The sequence below is a fragment of the Octopus sinensis genome, linkage group LG12 (assembly GCF_006345805.1).
Source record: "Octopus sinensis linkage group LG12, ASM634580v1, whole genome shotgun sequence".
Taxonomy (NCBI): Eukaryota; Metazoa; Mollusca; class Cephalopoda; order Octopoda; family Octopodidae; genus Octopus; species Octopus sinensis.
This window is the reverse complement of record NC_043008.1, coordinates 5,028,959-5,054,841: the sequence shown is the minus strand read 5'-3', so window position 1 is coordinate 5,054,841 and position 25,883 is coordinate 5,028,959. Positions and strand designations below refer to the sequence as shown.

The 25,883-nt window shown below is 41.1% G+C and overlaps 1 protein-coding gene across 2 annotated transcripts in view; it reads right to left on the bottom strand.

Moving 5' to 3' along the window:
• LOC115218127 (serine/threonine-protein kinase mTOR) overlaps window positions 1-25,883 on the bottom strand; it is a 136,342-nt gene that overhangs the window by 20,545 nt on the left and 89,914 nt on the right. For both annotated transcript variants that reach the window (XM_029787923.2, XM_029787924.2), the window contains exons 41-52: window positions 25,527-25,624; window positions 24,806-24,902; window positions 24,325-24,423; window positions 23,029-23,151; window positions 21,245-21,427; window positions 17,899-18,033; window positions 14,182-14,356; window positions 12,081-12,216; window positions 10,950-11,097; window positions 8,084-8,206; window positions 3,032-3,114; window positions 1,406-1,553 (exon numbers count right to left, since the gene is read on the bottom strand). In XM_029787923.2, coding sequence (XP_029643783.1) covers window positions 1,406-1,553; window positions 3,032-3,114; window positions 8,084-8,206; window positions 10,950-11,097; window positions 12,081-12,216; window positions 14,182-14,356; window positions 17,899-18,033; window positions 21,245-21,427; window positions 23,029-23,151; window positions 24,325-24,423; window positions 24,806-24,902; window positions 25,527-25,624 — 1,548 coding nt within the window. The remainder of the gene's footprint in view (window positions 1-1,405; window positions 1,554-3,031; window positions 3,115-8,083; window positions 8,207-10,949; window positions 11,098-12,080; window positions 12,217-14,181; window positions 14,357-17,898; window positions 18,034-21,244; window positions 21,428-23,028; window positions 23,152-24,324; window positions 24,424-24,805; window positions 24,903-25,526; window positions 25,625-25,883) is intronic.

Below are 25,883 nucleotides of genomic sequence, written 5' to 3'. Positions count from 1 at the left end.
ACCTCCTGGCTTCCCAGACCCCAGTCGAACTGTCCAACCCAGAGGTTTTCCTCCAGCACTGACTTTATTTTATTCTCTCGATATACACTTTGTCCATCACCCTAATGCTGCCTTCTACTTTATCTGGCTCTCATCACCCACCTCTCTCCCACTTCAACTAGCCAGGTCCTTTCTTACTTCTTCCACCATTTCCCATACAAATCATACTCTTTTCTGCCCTTTCTCACCATACCGCTATTTCTTTTTCTTTGAAGAAAGACAAGGGCCCAAACAGCACCAGTTTCCTTGGATTCTCTATCTTAACTTATAATAATAGTTTCTGGTTTAGGAACAAGATGTGAAATTTGAGTGAAGGAGTCAGTCAATAGCATTTAGTCCAGTGCTAGATGGTACTTTATTTTATTGACTTTGGAGAGATGAAAGGCAAAGGAGGACTTCAATAGGATTTGAACTCAGAATAAATACTGCAAAGCATTTTTTTTATGTTTTCGTTCAGAAAGCCTCAACCACTTGGCCAAAGATCATTTGTCACAAGGCCACAAAGAAAGAATGAATTTTAAAATTTTATTTCTATTTTATTGACCATAGTCTGCCGGATGTTTTTGAAAAAATTATCATTTTCGTGGGTTCCCCTCTCCCACACTTGTCTAATATTTTCTTTGCATGCACCAATATTTTAAGTCCACAAACTAACCGTAACAATAAAAAGAGTACTGTGTGTGTATAACAATGTAATAATAGTAGAAATAAAGTGCATTATATACAATGCAATAATTACACTTGCATTGAGCTGTTGGTGTAAGCAAAATGTTTTGGTGATCAGATGAGCTAGCCTTCTTTATCTGCATTAAATTGTGAATATACAACTGCATTGCATAATGCTGAGCATACATATTAATTTAAACACATATGCATAATTTCTTCCATGCTGAAATTAATACTTCATGAAAAAGGTTGTGAAACAGCTGTAATCCTATGGAAGTCATGTGGCTCAATAAATATATATCCATCTCTCATACTGCTAGACTTTATGTTTTTAATAATTAAATTATATATTATGCACTTTGTTGTGTTTTGTTTTGTGAATGCTGTCTTGGTCTGTGGAAAAATTGTGTTGCATGAAAGCAGTCCATGGAGCAAAAAAGGTTAGGGATCACTGCTGAAAATCTGCCAGATGCAGGTTTAATATTTCTGAATTTATGTGAGACTCCTATTTTGGTAGCAGTCATATATTTATGACTATCAACAACATGACTAACTATTCAGAGGAGCTGAAGCACAAACAGTGCTTGGCCTTTCATCACTTAACCTGAAGGATTCATAGAAGTAGGCATATCAGAATTCATCTTTGAGAAACAATAAAAGGAACAAAACATGGTAAAGAGTTGAGGAATATATGAGTTACCTCCATAGCATTAATAAGCATTCGAGTCAAGCGGAATGGAATTTTTTCAGGGAATTTTTCACGAGTCATTGCAACTTCAAAACAATCACCAAAATCAATGTGGATGATTTTACCACTCATACGATCCAACATTAAATTAGATGGATGTCTACAATTAAAACATAAATTTCAACATTAGCAGAAAAAAACAAAACAAAACATAAAATCAGACAAAGAAATGATTAACTGTTTAGCATTTTAACAGGCTATATCCAAAGATTCTTCCCATTTTATGTTCAAACAGACCAGATCCTACCTCTCACATGTACCCTACAATGTCCTTCTAAAAAGCTTTCAGATTATCAAAATCTTCAAGCTCTGAGATGCTGCATGATTAATTCAAAACAATGGTAACGCCGCCATACTGGCACAAGTGTCAGTAAGGTGGCGTTACCAGCATCGCCTTACTGGCACTTGTGCCTGTGCTAGTAGGATGCCAAGAGCACCATCTGTGCGTGATCATTGCCAGAGCAGCCAACTGGCTTCCGTGCCGGTGGCACATAAAAGGGCACCATTAGAGCGTGATCATTACCAACGTCGCTTTACTGGCACCTGTGCTGGTGGCATGTGTAAAAAGATTCGAGCGAGATCATTGCCAATACCACTTGACTGGCACGTAAAAAGCACCCACTACAATCTCGGAGTGGTTGGCGTTAGGAAGGGCATCCAGCTATAGAAACTCTGCCAGATCAAGATTGGAACCTGGTGCAGCCATCTGGTTCGCCAGCCCTCAGTCAAAATCGTCCAACCCATGCCAGCATGGAAAGCGGACGTTAAACGATGATGTTTTCCGACTTAGGCAGCACAAATCTAAGAGACTAGGTGAGAAGTTAAACTAATTGGCTGCTATTTTATTTTACCAAATCCAGAAGGATGACAGGTAAAGTTGATATAAACAGGATTTGAACTCAGAATGTAAAGGATCATAACTAAATACTGCATGGTATTTTCTAAGACATTCTTACAATTCTGCCAATTCTACCTCTTAAATTCACAAATATTAAATGCAGATAAAACTAACTAGAGTGAAGTTGTTAATTATCAGCTGTCTGATAAACGGTTTTCAAGGTCGTTTTAACGTCTCCATTTATATTCTTCTGTGAAACCCAAATATTTGCAACCCTACTTTTCACAGATATATATTTCTTTACTACCCACAAGGGGCTAAACACAGAGCGGACAAACAAGGACAGACAAACGGATTAAGTCGATTACATCGACTCCAGTGCGTAACTGGTACTTAATTTATCGAACTCGAAAGGATGAAAGGCAAAGTCGACCTCGGCGGAAATTGAACTCAGAACGTAACGGCAGACGAAATACCTATTTCTTTACTACCCACAAGGGGCTAAACACAGAGGGGACAAACAAGGACAGACAAACGGATTAAGTTGATTATATCGACCCCAGTTAGTAACTGGTACTTAATTTATCGACCCCAAAAGGATGAAAGGCAAAGTCGACCTCGGCAGAATTTGAACTCAGAATGTAACGGCAGACGAAATACTGCTAAGCATTTCGCCCGGCGTGCTAACGGTTCCGCCAGCTCGCCACCTTTAAACGAGATGAGATATCAGTGGTATTTACCTGTCACCTAAACCAAGTATATATCCAACCATAGACATAACAGCCAATGAACGAGTATAATTCGTTCGACGATCAAACCAAACCTGAAAGAAACAAGGACACAAAAGTGGATTGATTTTTAAAGGGTTTCTGGTTTTTCAAGCATAAATATCTGGTTGCTAACTTGATGACAATGATTGTGATTGTGGTGATGATGATTGTGGTGGTGGTGATGATGATTGTGGTGGTGGTGGTGATGATTGTGGTGGTGGTGATGATGATTGTGGTGGTGGTGGTGATGATTGTGGTGGTGGTGGTGATGATTGTGATGATGGTGTGATGATTGTGATGATGGTGATGATGATTGTGGTGGTGGTGGTGATGATTGTGGTGGTGGTGGTGATGGTGATGATGATGTGGTGGTGGTGGTGGTGATGATTGTGATGATGGTGATGATGATTGTGGTGGTGGTGGTGATGATTGTGATGATGGTGATGATGATTGGGTGGTGGTGGTGATGATTGTGGTGGTGGTGGTGATGATGATTGTGGTGGTGGTGGTGATGATTGTGATGATGGTGATGATGATTGTGGTGGTGGTGGTGATGATTGTGGTGGTGGTGGTGATGATGTGATGATGGTGATGATGATTGTGGTGGTGGTGGTGATGATTGTGGTGGTGGTGGTGGTGATGATTGTGATGATGGTGATGATGATTGTGGTGGTGGTGGTGATGATTGTGATGATGGTGATGATGATTGTGGTGGTGGTGGTGATGATTGTGGTGGTGGTGGTGATGATTGTGGTGGTGGTGATGATGATTGTGGTGGTGGTGGTGATGATTGTGGTGGTGTGGTGGTGATGATTGTGGTGGTGGTGGTGTGATTGTGATGATGGTGATGATGATTGTGGTGGTGGTGGTGATGATTGTGGTGGTGGTGGTGATGATTGTGGTGGTGTGGTGATGATGATTGTGGTGGTGGTGGTGATGATGATGTGGTGGTGGTGATGATGATTGTGGTGGTGGTGGTGATGATTGTGATGATGGTGATGATGATTGTGTGTGGTGGTGGTGATGATGATTGTGGTGGTGGTGGTGATGATTGTGGTGGTGTGGTGGTGGTGATGATTGTGATGATGGTGATGATGATTGTGGTGGTGGTGGTGATGATTGTGGTGGTGGTGGTGATGATTGTGATGATGGTGATGATGATTGTGGTGGTGGTGGTGATGATTGTGGTGGTGGTGGTGATGATTGTGGTGGTGGTGGTGATGATTGTGATGATGGTGATGATGATTGTGGTGGTGGTGGTGATGATTGTGGTGGTGGTGGTGATGATTGTGGTGGTGGTGGTGATGATTGTGATGATGGTGATGATGATTGTGGTGGTGGTGGTGATGATTGTGGTGGTGGTGGTGATGATTGTGATGATGGTGATGATGATGTGGTGGTGGTGGTGGTGGTGATGATTGTGTGGTGGTGGTGGTGATGATTGTGGTGGTGGTGGTGATGATTGTGATGATGGTGATGATGATTGTGGTGGTGGTGGTGATGATTGTGGTGGTGGTGGTGATGATGATTGTGGTGGTGGTGGTGATGATTGTGATGATGGTGATGATGATTGTGGTGGTGGTGGTGATGATTGTGGTGGTGGTGGTGATGATTGTGGTGGTGGTGGTGATGATTGTGATGATGGTGATGATGATTGTGGTGGTGGTGATGATGATTGTGGTGGTGGTGGTGATGATTGTGATGATGGTGATGATGATTGTGGTGGTGGTGGTGATGATTGTGGTGGTGGTGATGATGATTGTGGTGGTGGTGGTGATGATTGTGATGATGGTGATGATGATTGTGGTGGTGGTGGTGATGATTGTGATGATGGTGATGATGATTGTGGTGGTGGTGGTGATGATTGTGGTGGTGGTGGTGATGATTGTGGTGGTGGTGGTGATGATTGTGATGATGGTGATGATGATTGTGGTGGTGGTGGTGATGATTGTGGTGGTGGTGATGATGATTGTGGTGGTGGTGGTGATGATTGTGATGATGGTGATGATGATTGTGGTGGTGGTGGTGATGATTGTGGTGGTGGTGGTGGTGATGATTGTGGTGGTGGTGGTGATGATTGTGATGATGGTGATGATGATGTGGTGGTGGTGGTGATGATTGTGGTGGTGGTGTGGTGATGATTGTGATGATGGTGATGATGATTGTGGTGGTGGTGGTGATGATTGTGGTGGTGGTGATGATGATGTGTGGTGGTGGTGGTGATGATTGTGATGATGGTGATGATGATTGTGGTGGTGGTGTGATGATTGTGATGATGGTGATGATGATTGTGATGATGGTGGTGGTGGTGGTGATGATTGTGGTGTGTGGTGATGATTGTGGTGGTGGTGATGATGATTGTGTGGTGGTGGTGATGATTGTGGTGGTGGTGATGATGATTGTGGTGGTGGTGGTGATGATTGTGATGATGGTGATGATGATTGTGGTGGTGGTGATGATGATTGTGGTGGTGGTGGTGATGATTGTGGTGGTGGTGGTGATGATTGTGATGATGGTGATGATGATTGTGGTGGTGGTGGTGATGATTGTGGTGGTGGTGGTGATGATTGTGATGATGGTGATGATGATTGTGTGGTGGTGGTGGTGATGATTGTGGTGGTGGTGGTGATGATTGTGTGGTGGTGGTGGTGATGATTGTGATGATGGTGATGATGATTGTGGTGGTGGTGGTGATGATTGTGGTGGTGGTGATGATGATTGTGGTGGTGGTGGTGATGATTGTGGTGGTGGTGGTGATGATTGTGGTGGTGGTGATGATGATTGTGGTGGTGGTGGTGATGATTGTGATGATGGTGATGATGATTGTGGTGGTGGTGGTGATGATTGTGATGATGGTGATGATGATTGTGGTGGTGGTGATGATGATTGTGGTGGTGGTGGTGATGATTGTGATGATGGTGATGATGATTGTGGTGGTGGTGGTGATGATGTGTGGTGGTGGTGGTGATGATTGTGGTGGTGGGATGATGATTGTGGTGGGGTGGTGATGATTGTGATGATGGTGATGATGATGATTGTGGTGGTGGTGGTGATGATTGTGATGATGGTGATGATGATTGTGGTGGTGGTGATGATGATTGTGGTGGTGGTGGTGATGATTGTGATGATGGTGATGATGATTGTGGTGGTGGTGGTGATGATTGTGGTGGTGGTGGTGATGATTGTGGTGGTGGTGATGATGATTGTGGTGGTGGTGGTGATGATTGTGATGATGGTGTGATGATGATTGTGTGGTGGTGGTGTGGTGATGATTGTGATGATGGTGATGATGATTGTGGTGGTGTGTGATGATGATTGTGGTGGTGGTGGTGATGATTGTGATGATGGTGATGATGATTGTGGTGGTGGTGGTGATGATTGTGATGATGGTGATGATGATTGTGGTGGTGGTGATGATGATTGTGGTGGTGGTGGTGATGATTGTGGTGGTGGTGATGATGATTGTGGTGGTGGTGGTGATGATTGTGATGATGGTGATGATGATTGTGGTGGTGGTGGTGATGATTGTGGTGGTGGTGGTGATGATTGTGGTGGTGGTGGTGATGATTGTGATGATGGTGATGATGATTGTGGTGGTGGTGGTGATGATTGTGATGATGGTGATGATGATTGTGGTGGTGGGATGATGATTGTGGTGGTGGTGGTGGTGATGATTGTGGTGGTGGTGGTGATGATTGTGGTGGTGGTGATGATGATTGTGGTGGTGGTGGTGATGATTGTGATGATGGTGATGATGATTGTGGTGGTGGTGATGATGATTGTGGTGGTGGTGGTGATGATTGTGGTGGTGTGGTGGTGGTGGTGATGATGATTGTGGTGGTGGTGGTGATGATTGTGATGATGGTGTGATGATGATTGTGGTGGTGGTGGTGATGATTGTGGTGGTGTGATGATGATTGTGGTGGTGGTGGTGATGATTGTGATGATGGTGATGATGATTGTGGTGGTGGTGGTGATGATTGTGGTGGTGGTGATGATGATTGTGGTGGTGGTGGTGATGATTGTGGTGGTGGTGATGATGATTGTGGTGGTGGTGGTGATGATTGTGATGATGGTGATGATGATTGTGGTGGTGGTGGTGATGATTGTGGTGGTGGTGATGATGATTGTGGTGGTGGTGGTGATGATTGTGATGATGGTGATGATGATTGTGGTGGTGGTGGTGATGATTGTGGTGGTGGTGATGATGATTGTGGTGGTGGTGGTGATGATTGTGATGATGGTGATGATGATTGTGGTGGTGGTGGTGATGATTGTGGTGGTGGTGGTGATGATTGTGGTGGTGGTGGTGATGATTGTGGTGGTGGTGATGATGATTGTGGTGGTGGTGATGATGATTGTGGTGGTGGTGGTGATGATTGTGATGATGGTGATGATGATTGTGGTGGTGGTGGTGATGATTGTGGTGGTGGTGGTGATGATTGTGGTGGTGGTGATGATGATTGTGGTGGTGGTGGTGATGATTGTGATGATGGTGATGATGATTGTGGTGGTGGTGATGATGATTGTGATGGTGGTGACGATGATTGCGGTGATGGTGGTGATGATGATTGCGGTGGTGGTGGTGATGGTGGTGTTGGTAGTAGTGGTGTTGATGGGATAACAAATGTCACAACTGTGTTAAGGTAAAGTCCACAATGAACTGAAGCAAAAAGTGCAAAATACTACTTTGTAACGTCATCAGAGGAAATCTCTGACTAAATAAATGAAAGGCCAAACCCGTGGCAGGCTGTGGAGAATGAGATGAAATAATCAGTAAGAAATCAAATCAAAAAACCAAAAGCAAAGAAAACGGCTAAAAAGGGCTCTGAAGAAGCTTTACAAAAAATTCACCTCAAATAATAAATAATTATTTTTAACAATTTTTTTGTTACATGTGTAGCAATCAACATACAAAGTTTACTGATTTGTCATTAAAGAACAATTATAAATCAAGGAATAATAATGAAATCAATCTAAAATAATTAGGAAGAAGGCAAGCAAGGTTTGAAAAGTACCAACCTCAGAACTTGGTGATTTGTACCAGAGAATCTTAGCAAGGTCATCCCCTTGGGTGTGTTCCAAAGCATGCTCAAACACTTCCACTTTTTCCATTAATGTAAGATGGTCGTAGTCAGGAGCCATCTTGAAAATTAAGCCAAAAACAACAATTAAGAGAAGAATATTGAAATAAGAAAATAAACTGTAACCAACTAATTTCCACAGAAGTACACTTACTACACACACAACTTCCAAAGCTGTAGGAACACAATTTTTTCAATGTTGCTATTTTCTGCATTGTCTTGTTTTCAGAGGGATTGTACTGTAGCTGTTACCTTTGCAGGTGCTCTTAGAGTGTCGAGATCAAAATGGTTAACACTCCTGTCAAATAGCTATGAGGGTCAGCTGAAATGTTCATAGGCTGACCAAGATACTCTCATGGAATGTGACCAAATGGGGTTTAGTTTCCAACTTGCCCCACACCCCTCTTGGAGTCCACTTTTTCCATCAGTGCCGAAGTGCTTGGATTCCATTGGTGAAGAAGCTTTCATTCTGTTGGTCAAAAATGTCATTAACAGCAGATAAGACATCATTGTGATACTGGTTCCCAGCTAAGTGTTTTTTCATATTGGGGAACAGATGATAGTCAGACGGGGAGAAATCAGGAGAACAGGGAGGTTGATCAACCAGTTCGAAGCGACAGTCATGCATTGAAACCAAGGACTTGTGTGCTGGAGTATTGTCCTGATGACACAAGACACCTTTCCTAAGTTATTTTGGGGAGTTTAGTTTTGATAGCCCTTCATAACTGCCTCTGCAAGTTGGCATGGTATTCTCCATTCATGGTATGGCCCCTTTGAAGGTAATCAATTAAACACAATGCCTTTTGTATCCCTAAAACCCCAAGGCCATCACCTTCCCTGCAGATGCAACAGCCACGACCTTCCTTGGAGCAGATGAGGAGGGCTATTTCCATAGAATGGATTGTCTCTTTATCTCTGGCTCAAAGTGATGAAGCCAATACTCATTCAAGGAAACCAGCTGGATCTGTCTCAAACAATGTTAGATTTTCCTGAGATGTGATCATTCTGGTGCATTTTTGATCAGGTATCAGAAGACATAGCATCCACCAAGCAAACATTTTTGTCGTACTAAGTTCATTGTGCAAAACATTCTCAACTCTCTTGTGTGATATGCTAATAGCATTGGTGATTTGATTTATAGTCAATCACCTGTGATCCATCACAATGTTTTTCTCAGTGGTGGCAGATTCAGGACACCCAGGCCTTAGTCCATCTTCAAGACTCCCTTTCCTCTCCTAAATTCAGCTGCCCACTTTTGCACTTTCGATAAAGCTGGAGCATCATTTCCTAATGTAAGGACCATATCAGCTTGAATGGCCTTGGGAGCTAAACCCTTTTTCTGTAGTTATATGATAACAGAACAATGCCAAATTTTGTCCATTTTCAATAAAAGTAGCTACCAGTTACTTTTGAACTCTTCTTTGAACAGACAGACATCAGTTTACCTGGAAAGAAATAATGCAGTTATTAAGAAGCCCTGAAATTAACAGATGCAAGATTTCACAGGCCTAGCATCATTCCTTCACCGTCAGCCTCTGAACCCTAAAGTCCACCTTCATACAAGTTCACAGCTGAAGAAATAACATGGGCAGGGAGGAAATTCTAGGCAGTTAACATTCTGAGGTAGAATAAATGGAGACAATGGTTAGTGCAGTGCTAGGGGTGGTGAGGGCAGTATGGGTAATAAGTTGGGAATGTCTAAGCAGAGATGGTCATATGATCAGCCCATTCTGAAGAGCAAAAGTGGATGCTGTTGTAAGAGAGGACAAACGTGTATCAAATCAAGAATTACTGTAATTCATTTCAGCAGGGGATGAATTTTACTCAAATCTATGCTGAGAACATTTGATTAGCTTTTAATCAGCTGCTTAGTGATAAACATCATCTTGGAAGATTTAGATGTGGTGTGCAAGAGAGACGACTGCACTGGTGTGGTCATGTGGCGAGAATGGATGAGGATAGCTGTGTGAAAAAGTGCCACACCTTAGAGGCTGAGGGAACCTGTGGAAGAGGTAGACCCAGGAAGACCTGGGATGAAGTGGTGAAACATGACCTTCGAACATTAGGCCTCACCAAGGAAATGACTAGTGACCAAGACTTTTGGAAATATGCTGTGCTTGAGAAGACCCGGCAAGCCAAATGAGACCATAACCTGTGGCCTATGCTAGGAGCGTAACCAGTCCGCTTATGCGTACCTTTTCCTTCTTTGGTCACTAAACTCTGCTTGCGAATACCTGTTGAGGCAAGTGAAATCAAAATCAAATTCGATGACTGGCATCTGTGCTAGCAGGGTGCAAAGAGCACCATACAAGTGTGATCGTTGACACAGCAGCTAACTGGGTTCCATGCCAGTGGCACATAAAAGGGCATCATTCAAGTGTGATTGTTACCAGCGTCACCTTACTGGCACCTGTGCTGGTGGCATGTGTAAAAAGATTTGAGCGAGGTCATTGCCAGTAATGCCTGTCTGGCCCCTTTGCTGGTGGCACGTAAAAAGAACCCACTACACTCATGGAGTGGTTGGCATTAGGAAGAGCATCCAGCTGTAGAAACTCTACCAGATCAAGATTGGAGCCTGGTACAGCCATCTGGTTTGCTAGCCCTCAGTTAAAATCGTCCAACCCATGCTAGCATGGAAAGCGGACGTTAAACGATGATGATGATGATCTTTGCATAGGTTGGACTGTTCAACAGTACTTGATAGGGTGGCAGAGCATATCTGTCTCGGGGTCAAGGGTGGAGTATGTTGGTGTAGGTTGTTCCCCAAGATCCTTGACATAACAAATATGTAATATGATAATTACCCGAAGCATTAAGCGATGTTCAATGTTGAGCAGGATCTTTTTCTTTTCACGGTAATCTCTGATGAGAGAGTGTAGTGTATCACAGTGAGGGACCCAGCCAATGAGGCCAGAATTAGTAGACAGTGGAATAACAGCATATCGAGTGATCCTGTAAAACAAATGAAAGTAATGTTGTTAGTGAAGTGAGTTCAGAGTAGTATTTGGATGGGAAGGGGAAGAGATTTCGTGGAAGGAAAAGATTGCATAGAGAGTTTAGTATGAGTACCTGGGAGTTGAGATGTAGAAGTGGCAGGAAATAAAAACACACATCAAAGAAGCTTAACCCTTTCATTACCTTATTTCTGTAGAGATGCTCTGTTTCTTTTAATTATTTAAAATATAACAAAGAATTTAGTAAAATAACATAGTTATCATTAAACTAGTGTTAGGAACATAAATTGTGACTAAAGTTTGGTGGAAGATTTTAATTCAGAACCTTTTGAAAACAAGATATTTGTACCACAGAGCCAGGGGCGGTTTCGGCCAGGTTGGTAATGAAAGGGTTAAGCAGGGACAAAATACAGACACGAAACAGAATACTGAACTTCAGAAAGGAGATGACAGGTGACTGCAATGTGTTGTGCTCCAGAAGACCTGTCTAACCCTTGCAAGCAGGGGAAAATGGATGTAAATATGATGAATTCAGAAGAGTAGAAACTGTTCAAAGGATAGTAAAAGAGATAGTTGGAATGAATGACATATCAGGTAGAATATAGATGTTTTCAATCTAGTTTGAATTTTTCAATTGGTGCTCAAGCCTTGAAAAAAAAAAGAGTTAAACTACATCAGCCGTAAGGGAATACATGTCTATCTTATCTAACTCGTCCAGTAGAGCCCACCAATTGATATCTGAAAAGTTCGATGAAATAACTCATGAACACTGCGATAGCTTCTACCAAAAGATGTTCTTTTACACAACGACCGGTCTGAACAAGGGGAGATAATAGAAAAAGAATCATTCGTATAATATCTCCCCTTGTTCAGACTGGTGGACGACGTAAATATGTTGAAGCATATGTTGCAAAGAATCCAAACTAGATCGAAAACATCTATATTAGAACAAAATATGCAACATCTGTAAGTAAAACTTACGATAAATTTCGGCGGAATGTTTTTGGATTGTTTGCCAATAATGAGTTAACCAAAACAAACAACTGCATCACTCTCTCATCTTGTCGAAGGTCTTCATGTCCTTTTAGAAGAAAGACATAATCCTTACCATCGCTACCTGGAAAATTAGACAAAATAATGACATCACACCTTGCTACTAATTCAAAGAGAATATCTTCAGCACAGACTCTTATTACTGTAGATTCTTCATCATTTTTACCTCCAATCCAGTGGTCAAATGTTTAAGTCCTGAAGAATCAGAGAAATCTTGGAGATATTTATCCATTTTTAAAAACATTCCCCAACAACAGGACTGAAGCTTATTCAGATTTCCACAGTTAATCCTTTAACTTTTTAAATCTGTCATATCCAGCCCAAATACTCTACCAGTTATTATGTTCAAACTGGACAGATCTTGCCTCTCACACCTACCCTACAATGTTATTCTAAAAATATACAATCAAGCATATAAGTGGCTGTGTGGTAAGTAGCTTGCTTACAAACCACATGGTTCTGGGTTCAATCCCACTGCGTGGCACCTTGGGCAAGTGTCTTCTACTATAGCCTCGAGCCGACCAAAGCCTTGTGAGTGGATTTGGTAGATGGAAACTGAAAGAAGCCCCTCGTATATATGTATATATATATGTGTGTGTGTGTGTGTCTGTCTCCCCAAAATCACTTGACAACCGATGTTAGCATGTTTAGGTCCCTGTAATTTAGCGGTTCGGCAAAAGAGACCGATAGAATAAGTACTAGGCTTACAAAGAATAAGTCCTGGGGTCGATTTGCTCGAGTAAAGGCAGTGCTCCAGCATAGCCACAGTCAAATGACTGAAACAAGTAAAGAGTAAATCACTTCATTGAAATCTCAAAGTTATGAGATAATCCAGGATTAATTCAAAATAATGTAAATGTCAATAAGTATTGTATTTGACAGAATAATCTAAATGTTAAAGGGTTAATTATGTGGGACACACCTCTGACACTGTACAAGACAATAAATGCAGAACGGGATAGGCTTTCCAATGACAATTCTGGCAGAATATAAACAGAGTCAGTAGTGACAAACATTCAGTCAAATCGTACAGTAACCCACAGCCAAGTCATTCCTTTTCTTAACTTTATACTAAATAAGGGTGAAGGCCCTCAATGATCTGAATAGAATCTGAATTGGAGAACTGTAAGCTTTAGATTAATGGACAGTTGAAGTTAATAGCCATATCATACTTTATAGTTAATTCTGAGATATGCTGTGACTGTGAGGACCCAACAAATGAAGTGAGTCCATGGCTCGCAGGATGGCTTGCTGTGCTAACCTTGGATCGTAGAGTGACCTGCTGTTCTTGAGGAGACCTATTGAGTCAAGTATGTCAACATCAAAATAAAAATCAAATGGAAATTGTAGTTAAGACACCTGTGCCAGTGGCAAGTAAAAAGCAGCATCCAAACATGGCAGATGCCAGCACCACCTGACTGGCGTCCGTGTCGGTGACACATAAAAGCACCAACCAATCTTGGCCGTTTGCCAGCCTCACCTGGCCCCTGTGCCTGTGGCACGTAAAAAGCACCTACTACACTCTCGGAGTGGTTGGCGTTAGGAAGGGCATCAAGCTGTAGAAACTCTGCCAGATCAAGATTAGAGCCTGGTGCGGCCGTCTAGTTCGCCAGCCCTGAGTCAAAATCGTCCAACCCATGCCAGCATGGAAAGCGGACGTTAAACGATGATGATGATGATGATGATGCTGCTGCTACCCCACTGGTCAGATGAGCAGGCCAGTATTCCCTTCCAACATTGGGTGACCCGTTTATAGTGAAGTGGACTGGAGCAACATGAAATGCTTTGCTCCAGAACACTACACCACTGGCTTGGAAATTGAAACCACAATCTCACGATCACCGATGCAACACCTTCACAAAAAGAGACACAGGTATAAAACCGATACAAACAGGCAAAGTCTATTCAGTTCTTGTTAAAATGGAAAAATGGATATAAAACAACCAAGAAAAAAGGACGACGAAAAACCACCAGTTTATTGTTAGGAGTCAAAATGAATGAAAATCTTTAAGATATTTGAAAATCTTACCATATATGCTCAATTTTCGAGGTCGCTGTTTGGATGTGATCACTTGGAGAGTAGTTTGAACATGGTGGATGCACACAACAGGCTGGTTCGGGTCATATGTGCCGGGGACAGCCAGTTCCAAGTCTTGACACCGCAGTAAGTTTGGCGACATGTATTGCAATTCCAAAGAAGTTAACTAAACAGAAAAACCACATCAGTTGAAGAATCTTATATTAAAATACCATTTTTTTTTTTTTTAATCTGACACATCTAAAGAAAATACAGTGAGATGATAATCTCTTAGTTAAATCAATTAAAAAAAGGGAGCAATACATTATATTTATGCTGAAGCTGAAAGATGGTTAAAGGTTCAGAGTTATTAACGATTCTGATAATATGTTGCTGGACAACGCACAAAACTATTTGCCTCACTCTATGTTTAACTGGATAAAGTAAAAAGAAAAAGAAGGTTCCATTCTTGAAAGTGGAAAGTCAGGTAAGAATGTCTCATAAAAATAAAAATCCATCTGTAACAAGGGAAAATGAAGAGAAAATAACAAAAACCAAAATAAAAAAAACAAAACAATCATCAACAACATCATCATCATTTAACGTCCGCTTTCCATGCTAGCATGGGTTGGACGACTGACTGAGAACTGGCAAACCAAACTCCAATCTGATCTGGTAGAGTTTCTACAGCTGGATGCCCTTCCTACCGCCAACCACTCCGAGAGTGTAGTGGGTGCTTTTACGCGCCACCGGCACAGGAGCCAGTCCAATGGCACTGGCAACGACCTCGCTCGAATGTTTCACATGCCACCAGCACAAGTGCTAGTAAGGCGACATCAGCAGTAATTGTTGCAATAATTTACCAAATCTTCTGGCATACAAGTGAATGGAGTATAATAGGGGCAACATGCAAACATCTTTACTATCTTTCAAAATCCTGCTGCATTTCACAAGCTATATTAACCCTGACTAGTTTGTTTTGTTTTTCCATGGCAACTGATGCTGTCTCAGTTCTTTTCTACTGAGAGTTTCACATTCCCGACGCCTTTACTGCATCTTTTGCAACAAACAAAAATTCAACATTGGGAATTCTTTTGATTCAGTGTAAAATGGTGAAGTTGAGATTTATTGCCTTAAAGGGTTTCACTTCATCTTATTGACCCCCAATTTCAATTGCCAACCACATTCGATGGTTTCAGTAGAAGACACTTGTTTCATATTAGCACTGAAACTGGAAAAATGCAGTTGCAAGGTGAACTTAGCCATAAAACCGAGTTCAGTTTGAGGCTTTTAAATGAAATCTACGCCAGTGACACGTAAAAAACACCATCCGAACGTGGCAGTTGCTAGCCTCCCCTGGCACCTGTGCCGGTGACATGTAAAAAGCACCCACTACACTCATGGAGTGGTTGGTGTTAGGAAGGGCATCCAGCTGTAGAAACACTGCCAGATCAGGCTGGAGCCTGGTGCAGCCTCCTGGCTTCCCAGACCCTGGTCAAACCGTCCAACCCATGCTAGCATGGAAAACGGACGCTAAACGATGATGATGATGACTTCCAAAACATTCTTTTGTATGACTTTATTATACAATGAACTCTGACCTTGATTTACTGCCGTCTCTCTCTCTCTCTCTGCATTTAGCTTCATACCTCCAGGTGATTAGTTTATGGTGTCAGAGAAAGTAAAGAAGGCTGATGATAAAATCAATCAGTTATAAAGATCGATGACAGTGTCATATAACTGGCACCTGTACCAGTAACATGTAAAAAGCACCCACTACACTCTTCGAGTGGTTAGCTTTAAAATCTTCAAAGCCACAGTTGAACCAATTCTACTATATGGCTCAGAAACCTGGACGTTATCAAAGAAGCTTGAGAGACGGTTGGATGGAACTTACACTCGCCTCTTTATGAGAGCTCAAAATCTCTTGTGGAAGCGTCATCCAACCAAAGTACAAATATATGGGAAATTACCACCTGTATCATCTCTTGTGAAAGGTAGAAGAGTCCAGTTTGCTGGACATTGTTGTAAAGCTGAAAATGAGGTAATTTCTACTCTTCTCCTCTTGAAGCCATCTGCTCACGATACCAGAGGGCGCACACTTTCTTACCCTGATGTAATCTCCAGGGATACAAGCCTCCAGCAACAGGACCTCTGTAATGCTATGATGGACTGTGAAGTCTGGTGTAACATAGTAAATTCAACTGTCTCAACCACGGTCGAACAATGATGATGATGATGTGGTTGGCATTAGGAAGGGCATCCAGCCGTAGAAACCCTCCAGCTTCCAAGTTCCAGTCAAACCGTCCAAACCATGGCAGCATGGAAAGCAGATGCTAAATGATGAATTTTTGGTCCTTTAAAATCTTCTTAATGTCTAAGTCAAGCTGCTTTATTTGGCTGTAAATTTTGGTCTGAAAAATTCAACCTGCTGAAAGGTATTGCATCAGTTTCTCACCATAATTAGCTTCCTTTATATGGGGCAGGCACTGACTAAGCACATTAGTTCACAGTGACGAGGTGCAACTATACAGCACACACATACTGATGACATACATTTGCATTGAGTATATGCTAACTAGTACATTGGTATGCACTTGGTATGTACCCAATTAGTAATAAGTACACTGTCGTAAGTTATAGAAATAATCATCATCATTTAACGTCTGCTTTCCATGCTAGCATGGGTTGGACGATTTAACTGAGGTCTGGCGAACCAAACTCCAATCTGATCTGGCAGAGTTTCTACAGCTGGATGCCCTTCCTAATGCCAACCACTCCGAGAGTGTAGTGGGTGCTCTTACGTGCCAGTTTGGTGGAACTGGCAACGGCAAAGCCCAAATGGTGCTTTTTATGTGCCACCTGCACAGGAGTCAGTCCAGCGGCACTGGCGACAACCTCGCTCAAATGTTTCACGTGCCACCAGCACAAGTGCTGGTAAGGCAAGGCGGTAACGATCACACTCGAATGGTGTGTTTAACGTGCCATCGGCACGAAGGCCAGCTTGTTGCTCTGGCAACGATCTCACTCGTATGGTACTCTTAGCGCTCCACTAGCAACGGATGCCAGTCACCGAGTTTGATTGATTTCATGTGCCTCAACAGGTCTTCGCAATCGAGTTTGATTTCGAATTTATTTTGATTTTACTTGCCTCAACAGGTCTTCGCAAGCAGAGTTTAGTGTCCAATGAAGAAAAAGCACGCATAAGTGGACTGGTTACACCTCTGGTATAGGCCACAAGGTTATGGTCACACTTGTGTTTGCCGAGTCTTCTGAAGCACAGAAATAATGAATACACTATTTGGTTATATCAGTCTACTGCAAATAATTACTAGGTTTTCCAGTATTTTTGAGACCAAAATTTATGGCCCATAAAAGGTAGGTTGACTTATACACCAAGACGAATTTGGAGGACCACAAACTGCAAACGAAATGCAGCAGGAATTGTAAAATAGTGATGTTTTCAAAGTTTACCCTACATGTAGCATACAAGTTGAGGTAGTATATACTCTGCTGAGCTGAATGCCAGAAAATACAATACAGCATGATGAGTCCACTGTAATTAGTTGTATCAGTAATGAATATATTATTAGTCACACTAGTAACCTTACCCGTTCTATAACAAGTTAAATGAGAAAGAACTGTTAAAAATAAAATGTCTGCCTCCCATGCTAGCATGGGAGGCAGACATTAAACAATGATGATGATGAAAGAGTGAAAGAGACAGACCTGAGGTAGTTGCTTGGTTATTCGCCGGAAGACCTGATAATAAAGATCCCAGGCTTGTGTAAGATCTTTCAGTAGCGCTGAACGCTGGTATATCTTGCACCACTCCTGGGCCTCAAGCAAGTCTCGGCCATATGCCTAATAAGAATAAAAAGTCAAGGTAATGGCAAGAAATAAAAAGAAAATGGCAGCTCGTGTATAGGCATTGGGGAACGGCAGCGCCCCCTATTTCTACTCAATATTATCAATAACATTCAATATAATGCGTCCTTTTTTCTTTAATTCTTTCTTTGTACTTATACATTGTAAAATCCTTAAGCTTAACATCAGTAGCCATCCCCTACTCTTTACTCTTTTACTTGTTTCAGTCATTTGACTGTGGCCATGCTGGAGCACCAACTTTAGTCGAGTAAATCGACACCAGCACTTATTTTTTGTAAGCCTAGTACTTATTCTATCAGTCTCTTTTGCCAACCGCTAAGTTATGGGGATGTAAACACACCACCATCGATTGTCAAGCGATGTTGGGAGGACAAACACAGACACACAAACGTATACATACACATATATACGATGGGCTTCTTTCAGTTTCCGTCTACCAAATCCACTCACAAGGCTTTGGTCGGCCTGAGGCTATAGTAGAAGACACTTGCCCAAGGTGCCACGCAGTGGGACTGAACCTGGAACCATGTGGTTCGTAAGTAAACTACTTACCACACAGTCACTCCTATGCCTAGTTTATGAAAAAATTACAAAAATCCTTGTATAGAATTGTTTGCTTCACAGTTCCAGCAACACGGTGTTTGGCTGTTGTGTGCATGCTAACATGTCCAAGATAGGAAGCTTCATGCTATGGAGAGAGAGCACTGTGGTTCACGTAGTGCTAGTGAAAGGTAGTGTTTCTTTTTCACTCCACATGTGCTGTGCTTAAAACCGTGTTTATATTCTTGAATGTGATTCAATGTAGAATTAGATTATTTTCCTGCTTCCAGCTACAATGTTGCTGCCAGGATTTGAAAAATAGGGCAGATTTTCCCCCTTTATTCTGTGATTTAGGGGAAGGCAGGATTTTTGAAAAACAAGGGGGGATTCACAGTGGTGTTCAGTAAACAAATTAAACACTACCCGGCAATGGCTAAAATGCAAACTGATCAAGTTTATGTATAAATATTCTTTTTATATGTTTGTTTCCTTTTACACAATATTAAAATAGCAGCTATACATTTTTTGAAGCAGCACCCCCACTAATTTTATCTACAAGCCACTACTGTTCAAACTATTAGGTTTAATAAAAAGAGAGGATTTTTGGATCTTTTCACTTTGACCGGCAGATTTTAAAAATAATTTCTTTGTAACAAAACACTTTAAAACTTCGTATACTGGTAGAATGTGTTACATAAAACATCTTTTTCTCTTGGCTTTCTTGAGAAAATTCTGTAATTTGTAAGCTATTTCTTGTTTAATTTCTTGCATTTCGGCAATTTCAACCAATCAATGACGTCTATTGAGGTGAATACAATTTCTGCTGTTGTTTGTCAACAACAACTTCCTGCAGTCTCTATTTAGTTTGTCCCTGTTATTTATGACATATTTCATATCAGTTACGTTCGTATGAATAAAAGATTATTGTTATTAAACTTTTATTAATAAACACACATTCTAAGTTCACAACATATGCAGTTTTAATTTCCCTCTCTGTTGCACAGATACACACATTACATATTATATATTCGTTTAAGAAACAGATTGGGTTTATTTACATTTCTGAAGAAAAAAAGATACCCTTCCCCCCACCCCTAACCCTAAAACAGATTGAAATGCAATAGATCAATACTAGGGTCTTAATTTTGGGTGGACACTAAAGAGGGAACGGTTTTGTTATCTAGCTCTATTTACGAGTGACCCCTCAGTTTATGGCCACAGGGTATCTTTTTTCTCAACCACCCCCACTACTGACTTGGTCACCTAGGTAATAGAAGCTATCAACTACTTCTAGTTTTTCCTCCCTGGTATGTGATGGAAGCTGCTTTCTGCACATTTTCAGTGTTTATTGCCCCTGTGCATCTGCAACACACAAAAGTATCTTCCCAGTTAACATTCCTTTGATATTGCTGCACCTCTTATGTGTCCATAGCTTGCACTGGGTACATCTTCTGGAGTTTCTACCTATGCCTTTTTTACAGATCGAGCAGAGCCATCTACCTAAAGGGATTTGTGATTCGTCTGCCTTCCTACTTATTAGGACTTTGGTTTTAGCTAGGTTGACTCTAAGGCCCTTTGATTCTAAATCTTGCTTCCACACTCGAAACTTCTCTAGTTCTGATAGTGACTCAGCAATTAGAGCAAGGTCGTCAGCATAGAGGAGCTCCTAGGGGCGTCTTGTCTTGAATTCCTGCTATTGCCTGGAGGACTATGATAGATAGAGGACTGAACCTTGGTGGACCCCTACCTCTACCTGGAATTCTTTACTGTACTCGTTGCCAACCCTCACCTTACTGACAGCGTCCCTGTACATGGCTTGCACAGCTCTCACCAACCACTCATCTATTCCTAGTTTCCGCATTGACCACCAGATAAGGGATCGGGGGACCCTGTCTAAGGCTTTCTCCATGTCAATGAAAGCCAGGTACAGAGGTTTATCTTTGGCTAGGTATTTCTTCTGCAGCTGTCTTACCAGAAATATAGCATCAGTGGTGCTTTAACCTGGTACAAACCCACACTGCATCTCATCTAAACTGACTCTCTCCCTAATTAGTTGGGCTATGGCCCTCTCCGTGACTTTCATTACCTGATCCAACGACTTGATACCTCTGTAATTATTTGTATCTAAAGCATCACCTTTACCTTTGTAGCAGTCATTGGGTACCACCTGGTTGACTATACAAGTGACTAGACTATAGCCTACACTGCCAGATATCTTAAGCATCTCTGCAGTGATTCCTGATGGGCCAGGGGCTTTCCCCATCTTCATACCTTTAATTGCTTTATCTAACAAGGTACTTTATCTACCAATGAGAACAAAACTCAAGTCAGATGATCAGTTTGCATTGCTCAGTTGGGATGCCTAGTGTGGAAGAGTTAAATTAGGATGGTTTAAAATGACTACAGGCAGAGCTGGTCTCCTTTAGACTTACTAATCAAAACCTTAAAAAAAAAGTTTTATTGACTATTATCATTGGTATGACCAACACACATAAATGGAAGGACAGTAGTAGATATACCAGTCTCTGGCACGTCAAGAGGATAGAGAGAGTATTTAAGGTTTCTCCAGAAGAACTGAATGTGTTGGTATACTACATGAATACTAAATATGTATACTACATGGTATACTACATGTATGTTTTCTCACCTGGCTAAAAGAGATTTCTTTCATGGTTTGAGGTCCCCTGTCCATCATACGATGTAGAGGTTCAAGAGTTTCAAACATCCCTTTGATGTTTTTCTCCCCAAAGTAGAGCCTAGAAGCTTCTTCTAAGCCTTCATGCCATAGTTCATGCCATAAAATGGCCACACGTATTAATTCTTCACTCACCTGAAAAACAACAACAACAAGAAGAGAAATATTTAGTTATCTTTCAGGTAAAGAACTGCAAAAACACTGTAAATTTTAGTGTGCATTAAATTTGGGAACCTTTGTACAGAAAAGCAATATGGATTCATGATGATAATCGTTTGATACAAGTGAATAGAGCAAAGTCTTACTTTCCTTTGCTCTCACGAATCAGATGGCAGCATGTTGGAGAAGAGTTTTCTATGCCTGGATGCTGCTCCCATTGTTAATTCTGCCTATTTGCAGATCAGGTTGTAATCTTCCAGTCTCTTGAACAACAAACAACCCAGACATGCTTACATGGAGAACTTGAAACAAACCTTTTTGTTTGCACAATCACTGAGTGAAACACGTCAAGAAACCCAAATATGCTTTCACAGTAAACTGCAAGCAAATGACCCCCATTAACAAAGCCATTGTTTACAATCACAAAGTGAAAAACATAATTCTATCAATTTTTCTTGGCCAAACCACTAAGCAAATATAAAACCAACATACCAGTGTGTGTGTTTACCTAGATAATACTAATTTTAGTGCATATACACAGGCAACAGGAAGGGTATCTGGCCATAGAAAATCTGCCTCAATAAATCCTGTCTGACCCATGAAAGCATGGAAAATCAATGATGGTGGTAATGATACTTAACATGCAGCTATGGATGTGTAGTTGAAAAGTTTCCTTTGCAACAACATGGTTTTGAGTTCAGTCCCATTGCATGGCACCTTGAACAATTACTTCTTTAAGTCTAGTTTGACCAATGGCGTGATAGACAGCAATTTTATGGAAATCTATATTGTATGTGAGTGCACACGTGTCTCTTCATGTCTTAGGATAAACAGTGTAGTTTGATAGGCTGAAGTACGAAGACATGGAATAAAGTAGCTTACTTGAAAAATCAAGGAATGGTTGGCATCAAGAGAAAAATCCAGACTGTTTTTAGAAGTCTTGTCCAAATCATACCAGCATGAAAAATGATGATGATGATACTGCCTAACAAAGATTTAGGGTCACAAATGAAGGAGAGGGAACAATCAAATCAACCCCCAAAGTACCTAACTGTTGTTCCCGATAAGTTGATAATCAAATTATTTTATAGAGAACAATATTTGTACAATTTATCAATATAAATTCATATTTATTGATCATCATTTAGTGTCTGTTTCCCATGATGGAATGGGTTGGACAGTCAGGAGCTGCTGCCTGGGCTCCATGTCTGTTCTGGCATGGTTTCTATGGCTGGATGCCTTCCTAATGCCAACCACTTTACAGAGTGTACTGGGTGCATTTTACATGGAACCAGCAGCCACAAGCCCACAAGATTTGGAATTAGGAATACTCAGCTGGAGAGAGTTGCAAGGACAACCACGGTTTTACTTAGCTTGATGTGTCTTGTCAAGAACAGCAAACCACAAACAGGAATTAGTCCCCTGTCATACCCTTTGTGATGTCCAAAGATAAGAGTTAATATAGTTAAAGGCTAAACAATAAGTCAAATGATACTCACTGAAGTAATACAAACAATTTCTCAACGGTACTAGTGAGTATAATTAAAATATATCTCTGAGTTTAAAATGGTACTTACCAGAACGGCTTGTTTTACCAGAGTATTACTGTGCTCACACATGCTCTTAAGAACTTTGTTGGCAGCAGCTTGTCGAGCTAAAACACTGGACTTCGATGCTACTGTCAACGGGTAGATAAGAGCCTAAAGGGAAAAACAAAAACAAAAGCAAAAAGAATTATATTTTACCGTTTTATGTTAATCCTTTGAACATTAACAACGTGAAACCAATTTTTGTTTTATGAAGTGAATTCCCTGTTTTCAAGGGGTCTAAACTATAACCTTCCATCAAAATTTCCTGTTATATACCAAACACCAATTACTACTGATAAAGCTATTTTATTAAAATCTTTAAAACTAATTGAAACAAATAGAATATTCCTACAAACTAAATGGAAGGGAAGCCATTTAAAGATCAACACAATGAGTGTGTGTGTGTGGGGAGGTGTTCAATTGATTGAATATTTATGAGCGAAACCAACAGAGATGTAGTTACCATATTTTGCTGGCATCCAAGTCAATATTATATAGAGTGGAAGCATCCAAACATTGCTGTTATCTGTCCAAATCCTGCTGCATTTCATATAACATGTTTGATCTTTCAAAGTTGTCTTGTTCTTATAATTGATCGACCATTTTTGGCTGTAAATTTTGGTCTGAAAACTTCAACTTATCGTCATCATCTAACGTCTGCTTTCCATGCCAGCATGGGTTGGACGATTTTGACTGAGGGCTGGTGAACCAGACGGTTGCACCAGGCTCCAATCTTGATCTGGCAGAGTTTCTACAGCTGGATGCCCTTCCTTAAACCAACCACTCCGAGAGTGTAGTGGATGCCTTTTACGTGCCACTGGCATGGAGGCCAGTCAGGCGGTATTGTCAATGACTTCGCTCGAATATTTTTACACATGCCACCGGCACAGGTGCCAGTAAGGCGACGTTGGTAACGATCACGCTCGAATGGTGCCCTTTTACGTGCCACCGGCACGGAGGCCAGATAGCCGCTCTGGCAATGATCATGCTCAGATGGTGCTCTTAATACCCTACTAGCATGTGGCTCAAGTTATATGCCACGAAATATGGTACTTTACATAAACTACAAGATGGCTACTGAAACACCAGGTGAGAAACAAGAGAAACAATAAGTTCGTGTACATAATGTGCATGCATACACATACATAAACATTGTGTGGACGTGTATGATGCAATTATTTAACAAACATAAACTTTGGTGAATCATAGGTGCATGCATACACACTAACAAACATCTTACAAATAAATATTAAAGAAGAAAAAAATGCAGAAATCCTATCTTACCTGGGGGTGAGCTTTGCCAATGTCAATTAGCAACTGTGAAATTAGTCGCCCGACTGAATGACGAGGAGTGTCAATTCTGGCAATCAGCTGGGGTATGACCTGTCAAACAAATTGTGTCAATTAGAAGTGGATATTACAGGTCAAACAAATTGTGCCAAGCGTTAGGGAAGAGCTAGTATGGGGGGGGGGCATGATCTGTCAAATAAAGTGTGTCAGTAACAAAGACTAAAACGTGTCGAACTAGATAGGAGAGAGAGGGAGGAGACAGGGGGTAGGTGGAAGGAGCAAGAGGGGAGGAGAGATAGAGAAGAAGACGGACAGACAAAAAAGAGAGAGTAATACATGATTATAAGTTTAAGTTGTGCTAAATTTTGGAGTTTATTGCATCTGTTTTGTCTTCATGAAAATTTTTTGTTGCAGATCATTGCTATTTTGGCAAGAGGATGAGGATGGAGAGGATGCAACATGTCGGCACACTTACCTGCAGCCAGTTCTCAATCTGCATGGTTTTTATCCCTTCAATCAAGGATTCATGCACCTCAGAATAGTGACCGTAGTCAAACCACAGTGTTAGCAATCTGAAATAAAATTGAAACAGTCTCAAATTCTATTCAGGAAGAGAGAGTGTTGGGGAAATGGAGGAAGGCAGAGAATTCACATCCAACACCAGAAAGGACAGCAAACGTATTTGGACTCTTAGAAGAATTCTTAGCAGTTCTAATGAAACAGGAGTCACATGGTATCTTGTATCAATATATTCAGATTGGAGCCTAGAGCAGCTGCTGCCTTTCCAGACCTCACTCAAACCGTCCAACCTGGGCCAGTATGGAAAACACATGTTAAACAATGATGATGATATGTGGCCATGTGGTTAACAAGTTCATTTCACAATCATGTCATCCCAGGTCCATTCCCATTGCTTGGCACCTTGCTAAGGGGTCTCCAACAACAGCATCAGGTTTTTGTAAGGAGAGTCCTGCTGTCAATTTGTTCACCTAAAACCCTTCAAGGCAGTGCCTCAGCAAGCATGGTTGTAGTCCAATGATAAAATAGGTCAATAACACTATTCTTTCAGTATATTACTGGTACTTATTTACTGACTTTGAGAAACAAATGGTCAAGTTGGTTCCAGAAGAATATGAACTCAGTAAGTCACAAAATCAACAGTTGAAAATATTTAGTCCAGCATTTTAAATTCATACCTCAGAGTGTCTTGTAAACTGTTCTGGTTTGATAGTGAGATTGCTTTAAATAAAGCACGAACTGCAGGAACACAATGTAGTAAAATATTAGGTGTGTTCTGCAAAAGAAACAAAAAAATATTTTCAACATGTATGGAATCATTAACTGTTTTGTTACTATATTTTATCAAAAATATACGGCCTGTTTCAATTTTGAAAATAATGGAGAATTTAGTAAAATAATTGTCATTATTAATCTGATATTCAGAACAGAATTCAACTTGGAATTTGGATGGGAGATTTTAGTTTAGACTACTTTAAACCTGATGTTTGTACCATAGAACCAGAAGGGGTCTCAAGGAGTTTGGTATTCAAAAT